The following is an 8331-nucleotide window of genomic DNA, read 5'->3' on the forward strand; positions in this document are numbered from 1 at the left end:
CCGTGTACAAACGAGTTTTCTGTCACCATCGCAAGCCTGTTTTCTTTTTTTTAACCCGGACCCGACGAAGCAGGTTTCTCAGTCCATTTAGTAGCTGCTCCGTGCTTAAGGGCCTGGGCAAAAGACACTGCTTCCTCCCACTACCTGTCTGTTGCCCCTCACTCCTAAGCCTGCCCTGAAACTTTCCCGTAATCTCCAAGGCTGGTGGGACCTACAGGGGGCAACAGGGACAGTCTTAACCTACAGCTGCTTTGAGTAAATCCGGCCCATTCTCGCAAATGGTCCGTTCTAGTAAAATGGCAAAGACTTTATTTATCGGAGAAAGAGGCTTTGGGTACAGTCGGAGAAAGAGAGGGCAGGGCAGGAGCTGGGAAGGGGCACCCGAAACCCACCCTCCCTGGGCCACCCTCGAATGGCCAACTTGAGACAGGAGAGAGATGTTGACAGACAGACCCAGAGCTACAGAGGAGGTGAGGGTTAGCGCTTGGGTCGCCCTTCTTCAGGTCTCTGTCACATGCAAAAAAAATTCTAAAAAGAGTAAAAAATAATTCCTAGGGCTTTGGGTTCTGTTTTCGATGATTGGTTGGATGCTTCTCTGCTTTTTCCCTAAGAGCCAGACTCCAGCAATCAGTCCGAGAAAATGCAGGAAGATTTGGAGAAATTTTAAAAATAGTGGGCCTCGGGAGGCAGACACACCATCGAAAACAGACTTCTCTCGCTGGGGAAAGAAAAGATCGATTTTGAAACTTGCAAGTCAGGGCCCGGCTTTCCCCCCCACCCCCTTCTCACGCAGGGAAAAAAAGGCAGAAGGAAATTAAAAGTCAACTGTAATAGGCTGAGGGAGGTGAGCGGACCGGTGCATTCGCCACATGCAGAGAAAAATTAAAACAGCTTCTAGACCGAAGGAGTTAGTGTTCGCCGCTCTCGAGTCCGCCTCCCCGGCAGCCACCCCGGCAGCACCGGGGCTTTGAAAACATCGAAATCTCTGAGATTTAAAAAAAATAATAATCATAGTAAAAGAAAGAAAATAATCAAGCTGTGGTGGGAGGAACCCACATATAAGCTTAAATATTTATACAGAAGCCATACAGAATTGCACGGCGAGGGCTTCTGGGGCGGCGGAGGCCGCGTGTGGCGGCCGGCCCCGCCGGCCGGCCGGGATTTATTGCTTCGAGAAGGAAGAGGCGGCTGTCAGGGGCCAAGCCCGGCCCCGGGGATAAGGGTGGAGGCGGGAGGTGCAGAGGAGGTCCCAGCTCCCCTTAGCGGTCCGATCCAGGAGGCGGCGGGTTTGCGGGCACCGGGGGCCCGGGCAGCAGGAGGTCCAGGGCGCAACTCAATCGTCCACGTCGATCTCTTCATCTTCCTCGTCCTCTGAGCAGTCCTGGCTGCTGGCCCGCTGGTCCGTGAGTGGAGAGGCGGGCGAGAGCTGCAAGGGTCCTCCGCCCGGGGCCTGCGGGGCGCCTGGGGGCAGCGCGGGAGAACCCGGCCTAGACTTAGCCCTGCCGCAGCCACCACCTCCGCCACCGCCAGAAGCCTCCGAGTTCTGCTCGAGTTCGGCCAGCGCCACGATGTCCATCTGCCCGCTGGGGCCCAGTTTCTTGGCAGACTCCACGTCGGCCTTCATCTCCTCCAGGTCTCGCTTGAGCTTGGCGCGCCGGTTCTGGAACCAGGTAATGACCTGTGCGTTGGTGAGGCCCAGCTGCTGCGCAATTTGGTCGCGATCTGCCGGGGACAGGTACTTCTGGTATAGAAAGCGTTTCTCCAGCTCGTAGATCTGGTGGTTGGTGAAGGCCGTGCGTGATTTTCGCCTTTTCTTGGGCGTCTGCCTCTGCCCAAAGATGGTCATCCCATCGCGGCCTGGAAAGAAATGACAGTGTATGCTCGCGACGAGAGAGTCAAGACCCCACCCAAGCTCTCCAATAACTCTCCACCCGACCCAGGCCCGTCCCGCTCTTGTTTCTTCTCCAATTCGATTCCACTCTCTAAACCTGAGCAAACTGGGCCATGGGACACCTCCTGTCTCTGGTCTCCTGAAAGTCCCTAGGAAAAAAAACGTTTTAGTCTCTGCTCCCTAGCAGTTGGTCTGAAAGATCTAAAGTCTCACAGAGTACAAGGAAACCACACAGAGATCCCTAAATGTGTTGTGAACACCGATTCTCCACCCCTTTCCAATGGCCGGACTCCACCCTACCCAGGGGTTGTCAGGGGGAAAAAATTCACCCTCTTCCGAGTCCAGGAGTAAGTCTAGGAGAGTCCAAGCGGACGGGAAGCCTACATAGCGGGCCAGACTCCGGGAAGAGCTTGGGTTCCCACACCTCTCTCAGATCACCCCAGAGGTCCCTAGGAACTAGGCTCCTGCGCCCCTGTTTCCAGTCTGAGCTGCAGAAGCCAGGACTGGAGGGGCCTGGCAGCTGGCGTGGGCAGAGGCAGGGGGCACGAAGGGCAGGACACTGCGTGTGGGCGACTGGGCGCGAGGGAATCTAGGCTTGTGCCTACCTTCGGCTGCCTGCAGGACGCTGACCTCCAGCCCCTTAAAGGTCTTGCTGGCGAGCTCCTCCAAGGCGCAGAGCGGCGAGGTCTGCGAGAGCAGAGCGCGGCCCGCCAGGGGCAAGCCGCCCGGCGCGTGCTTGTCCGCGGCCGCCAGCAGGTGCGCCGCCCCACACAGCGAGTAACTTCTCCGCACGGACGGCTTGTTGAGGATGTCCTCGATGCTGAACGGCGTCAGCGGCTTGTTGGAGTTGGCGGGCGGCGGCAGGTGGTCCAGAGGGCTGCGCCTCCGCTCCTCCCCCGGCGCCGCCTTGCCGTCCTCCTTGGAAGTCATCTCGGCCTCGCTTGGGGGCCCGGCCGGGCGGCTCGGGCCGGGGGGGACCCAGCCCGCGGGCAGCTCGGACGCCGGACGGTGCGAGAGGAAGGCGAGAGCGGGCAGGAGGCCGCGCCGGGCAGGGCGCGGATGGGCAAGCGGCCGATTAGCGCGGCGACCCTGGTGAGCGGAGCGGCGCGGGGCCCCGGGAGGAGAGCGCTGACGCGGGCGCCGCCACTGCCACCGCCACCGCCACCGCCACCGCCGCCGCCACCGCCGGGGTTTCCAGCAAGCCCGGGCCGGAGCCGGGAAGCACCGCGCCGGGCTCCAGTTTCGCCAGCCCCGGTGCTATTTAAAGGTGTCAGGTGGCTCCGCCGCGGCGGCTCCTGGCCCGGGGTCCTGGCGGCGGTAGTTGGAAGAGCCGAGGCGAGGGCGCCGATCCCGGACTGCGAGGGGAGGCGGAGAGACGGGGCAATTGACTATTGCTAACAAGTTAGCCTTGATCGAGGAGTAATCAATTATCTGCAGCTGAACTTCTCTTTCTTCGCTCTCCCTTCTTTCTCCTCTCCCTTCTTTCTCTCTGTTCTCTCTCCCCCCCTATCCTCTCTCTCTCTCCCTCCCTCCCTCTCTTCACTCCACTCTGCTCCCCCCCGTCCCTCTCCTTCTCTACCTCTCCCTCGCCCTCTCTTTCACTCTCTGTCTGTCCAATGCAGGCGGCTCTAAGTTGGGAAGCTCATTAATTAGCGGGCCGGGGGTAGGAGGAGCCGGCTGGAATTAGCCTGCCTAATGCGCCTGTCAGTCCCGGCTCTACGCCGTGCTCGGCCCAAGATGTTTGTAAATTACATTAGAGGTGCCTTTATTGCTCCCGAACCTGGGGTGACTAAAAAGCCACCCCCCCCCCGCCAAACTGAAAGCTCTGGCACACCCGTCTCCCGCCGGCCTGGCCGAGATGGCAGCACCAGCCCGGAGGTCTCAGGCTCTGCAAGCCGCAGTTGGGAAGCTTGAGAACAGTACCAGGATCCCCAGCCGCGGAGTGACGCGGTCCCCGCGCGGGCCAGGTAAGAACTGGAGCCCAGGCGGCTCCCGCTGCTACCCAGCGTGGACTTTGATGATCCCAGATCAAGAAAGAACCCAGCGTCCCTATTCTTACACACTCTTGTTCCTCACCCGCCCCCAACCCCAGCCCTGAGCCGTGAGCCCGAGAAAAGGAAAAGCTGAAGGCTCCCGGGGCTGGCCCCTAGGAGGTCAGAGCGGATTGCACAGCTTTGGGTGGGCGACACGGGACAGAGGTGGTGATCCTAAGGGCTGGGGGAGGGGAACAATTGGAGAGCTCAGTCTTCCCCACCCGAAGAGGCGGAGGGAGGAGTTGGTTGTTCTGCACGCCTCTCCCCTGATCTGAGCCTGAGGCGGGCGCCCTACCTCCTTCTGCAATCTTGCACACTCTTTCCTCCCGCCGTGGCTCTCGGGGCAAGCTAGGGCCGCCACATGTCTGATGACGGGCGTCTGACGGAAACTCGGCCGGGTGTCGGGGGTTACCCGGGCGGGTTCCGGGCTTCCCTGCTGCTCTCTGCCCGGGCCAGGGCCGGGGCCCCGCTGCCCGCCCCGCCCAGACGGGCACAGGGCTTGAGTGTACAGCACGGCCCGACTCCAGCTGTTCCGGATACGGGGTGGGGGCCCGGGAAGGGGCCGGGCCAGGGCTGGGGCTGTGCTCGCGGAAACTCGCAGCGAGGCCGGAGAACCTGGTTGTGGATCCCAGGGCCTGGAATCTCTGAATATTAGGCGAGCATTTTATGTGCATTGTTATTTGAAAATGTTTGTGTGGTTTTTTTTTTTTAACATGTGTATTTGCGTGTGGTACTCCGTGTGTCTTTCTTTAAACGTTTATGGATCTCTGGGCATTTAGGCGGGTTTGAACCTCAGCTAAGCCTTTCTTTTTCCCTTGAGACGCGACAGTGGGGCTGTGCTCTGGGGCCCTCTTCTCTCTTGCTACTCCATCTGGTTTATGTTGGGCCTGGATTTTCCACTTCTTCTCTTGGAAAAAGGAGGGAAGTAAGAGGGTGTAGGAACCAGAAGGGAGAATACTTCTTCCTTCGCTAGCTGCACACACCAGACTCGCTTTGTTTGTAAACTCCTGAATGGTCTGTGTGGACCAGAAGCACAACTTAGGCCAGAGAGAGGTTTCAAGAGCAGCTGGAGAATTTGTGGACCAGGGCAGGGAACGGGACAGAAAGAATGGGACCCTCCCTATAGGCAGAGAGGAAGAGAGGAGGGAAAAAAAAAAACTTAGCTGTGCTGGGTACGGGAATAAGCTTCCTCGGTGCAGGGGCCTGATATTTATTTAATCATTTGGATTCATGGCCTTGTAGCCTTGTGGAGTAGAGAAAAGGATTTGTACCTGGAGGCCCCAGTGTGATGGGGGACTGGCCTGCTTGGGAATGGTAGAAGCCATCTTTCTACTTCCTTCCCAGACTTCACCCTGCATCTTCAGGAGGTGGGGAGAAGGTAGGGAGGGTGCTCGGAGGCAGAAATGCTGATAGTAGAGTTCCCTGAGTGTCACAGATCCATCCCAGTTCCTGATGCATCAGCATCCACTGTCTACCATCCTCAATCCCTCTGCCATTCCTGATGCCCTGGAAGCCCTGAGGAGGTGCTAAGCCTTGTAACAGGAAGGTCTAGGGACTGGTGGAAGGAATATGAGGGAGAAAGGGCCAGGGAAGCCTTGAAGGAGGGCACAGGGCACATCTGCTCTTCCCCTACTTCCTGCATTCGGATCCTGCCCTTCCCTGTTGCCCTTCCCTGTTAGAACAACAAGCCCTTGATGAAGACTAAACCTTAAAGTTAAGCCCAGCATTGTGCCTCACCTCCCAGTTTCTGAAGACAGAGAGAGTTGAGGATTTCTGAGAAACTGCCTAGAGGGGTAGAATTTGAACTGGGGAGCAGAAAGACCCACGCTCTCTGAGATCTTTGTTCATATCTTGTCAATTTCATTGACATTCTACAGTCATTTGCTGTTTTACCTCCATGCACCTCCCCTTCCTGCCTTGCCCTATCCTGTGGTTTTGCTTCTTTGGCCTAATTGGTTAGCCCCTAAACCCGAAGCGCCAGGAGCTCAGCATGTCTGAGGATGCAGGGAGCTGTGGTGCCACCTGGCATTTTGACGTTTCTGCTCATTTTGCCCAGATTAGTTGTCCAGGCTACCTTGAAACCTATTTACTTGCCCCAGCCACCTTTTCCTGAACCTGAAAGCCCACCCTATCTCCAACTTCCCAGCCCCCAAGAAAAAAGCTGTGGGGTAGACCAGGGTCTCCTAGAATCTTGGGAACCTAAATCCACTGGTCCGAAGAGCAATGGGGTATATTCTGAGTTGGTGACAACACCCCCCTCCTCTTCCCCCTCCCTCCTGTCAGAGTTTGAGACCCTTGAGTATGAGAGCCTCATTCAGGGGACTCCAAGCAAACTGGATCTACCCAATCCTAGGAGACACCCGGTTCTTACCCATCAAAGATGGCAGATGAGTTTCCATGCAGCAAATAAGGTCAAACTGATTGTGGGAGGTGGAGGGGAATGGCCCTGGGCCAGACTGCGCTCTCTCAGAGGAACTGAGAGATCACAAGAATCAAAAAGGAGAGAACTCTTCTGAATCAGAAAGTTCAGCAGGAGGAAGTGATTAGAAGAAGCCCAGTCACCCAGGTTCAGACTGTGTCCACACAGGGACCCCACACAGGGGTGGGGGTGACAGAGAAGCTCACACACCCCAGTCACCTGCTCACCTGGACCCTGAAATCTCCACCACCTCCCCAGAGGAACACCCACTGCCGAGGTTGCAGAGCATTGAATTATTATTCACCGGTTACAAGGCTCAGAGTTCAGCCTCACTCCATCTCCAACGGAAGGAATTATTCTGACAAAATAACTGTTGATAGTCTAATTTAGGGAAAATCCCAAACAAAGAGGAGGGAGAAATATCCCATGAATTGTCATGGACTTGTGTTCTAAGGGGAACCCTGCAGACCCAAATGAAACAAGTTGTTTCTTAGCAAAGGACAATAATTCACTTAACCCATCCTCCAGGCTCATCAGATTCACCCCAGATTGCTTGGGTAGCCCCAATCATTTCTACCACCTACTCTCAAGCCAGACTTCCTTCTCAAGAGGACAGTCTGGGACTGGCACCACTCTATATAAGTAATGGCCACTAGTTCTGATGGCTTTTGTCCCATAGGGACTGCTGCTACCCAGTCCCTGAACTTCAGGGAGTTCTTCTGCCATAGTCCCATCAACCTGGCTGAGCTAGGATTAGTCATCTTGGGTTTTATATTCTGTCCTGGGCCATGTCTATAACAGGAACAATAGCCGTGACTATAAATAAAATACCATAAACCCTTACTTTGCCTGGTTCCCAGATAAGCTTTATTCATTTGTTACTTTACAACTTGTTGAGGTAGTTATGACTAATATTTCTCATTTTACAATAAGGAAAATGGGGACCAGAGGTGGCCAGGAGCCTATCTAAAGACATGAGCTTGTTGGGGATCAATTGGGATTGGAACACTATTATTGTTACCCAACTCAGGTCTGTGCTCTTATTCTCTGACTTCTGAGACTCTTAACCAGAGGTCTCTCCAGGCTCTGTGAACAGGTTTCAGGAGTTCTGAAGACTCTGACACTTTGTGTAAACTTCATCTACAAGCCCGAGTGGATATATATTCCCCCCCCCCGTGTCTAATATTATATAACACAGTGGATTCTCAAAAGGGTTGGAGATCCAGAAAAGGCAAAGGGCAGAGGAGGCTGGTGGGGGGAAGGGAGGCAGGCCAATGGGGAACAGGAAGAAAGCTACCTCCTCCCGGCCTAGGAAGCAAGAAGCCAGCTGCTCCAAACACCAGGCTGGGTTCCAAGCCTACTTCTGAACCTGCCAGGCTCTCCCTATGCCAGGCACAGCTCTCCTGACCTCTGCCTAAGGCTGTGGGGGCAGGGTTTGCGCCTGAGCTATTCTTTGGGGAGCACACACACAACTGCTCCCTTCCTTCTTTGGTGGAATGAATTCCTTTAGAGCACTGTCAAGGCACTTCCTGCTCATGGATGGAGGGACTACATGTTTTTTGGAAGAAGTGAAGGAATCACTGACACACAGACACCAAATAACAGAGACAGGCTGAAATGCAAGAGTCCTCCAGGGATGCTTGAGGGCTGTGTGGTACCCAGTCTCTAGAACCTCTCCTTTTGTTCTAGGCCTTTGCCCCCCCCCCCACTCATCCAGGGTCAGAATGGCCTCTGCCCCTCTCTTCCTGGCAACTCTTTCCCTATGCCAGCGCCCAGCTCATCACCTTGGGGAAATCCTCCCGGGCCTATCCAGCTCCCCAGCAGACCCCCTGAGAGTCACTGTCACGTTGCCAGACATGTGATGGTTTGTCTGTCAACCCTTCTGCTTCTCTCTCCATCTGGTTGTGAACTTGAGGAGGACAGGACAGGACAGCCATTTCTCTGCGTGCCCCCTGTGCCAGCCTGGGGCTTGTACCAAGAGCTCCCCA

General features: G+C 55.9%; 1 protein-coding gene across 1 annotated transcript; it reads right to left on the bottom strand.

The window, feature by feature from the left end:
• Positions 1-286: 286 nt before the first annotated feature.
• On the bottom strand, positions 287-4431 carry Lbx1 (ladybird homeobox 1). Its single transcript, XM_021205704.2, has 3 exons — positions 4220-4431; positions 2497-3246; positions 287-1857 (listed from the first exon to the last, which is right to left on the bottom strand). Exons 2-3 carry the CDS (start codon positions 2819-2821, stop codon positions 1334-1336), a joined length of 849 nt encoding a protein of 282 aa, XP_021061363.1. The 5' UTR covers positions 2822-3246; positions 4220-4431; the 3' UTR covers positions 287-1333.
• Between the last annotated feature and the right edge of the window lie 3900 nt (positions 4432-8331).

The sequence above is a fragment of the Mus pahari genome, chromosome 1 (genome assembly GCF_900095145.1).
Source record: "Mus pahari chromosome 1, PAHARI_EIJ_v1.1, whole genome shotgun sequence".
Taxonomy (NCBI): domain Eukaryota; kingdom Metazoa; phylum Chordata; class Mammalia; order Rodentia; family Muridae; genus Mus; species Mus pahari.

What these genes read in the sequence shown, in the direction of transcription:
- Lbx1 (XM_021205704.2), bottom strand. Translation starts at nt 2,821, where the DNA reads ATGACTTCCAAGGAGGACGGCAAGGCGGCGCCGGGGGAGGAGCGGAGG. An exon ending in CGTCCTGCAGGCAGCCGAAG is followed by an intron (nt 1,858 to 2,496) that starts GTAGGCACAAGC and finishes ATTTCTTTCCAG; the next exon opens with GCCGCGATGGGATGACCATC.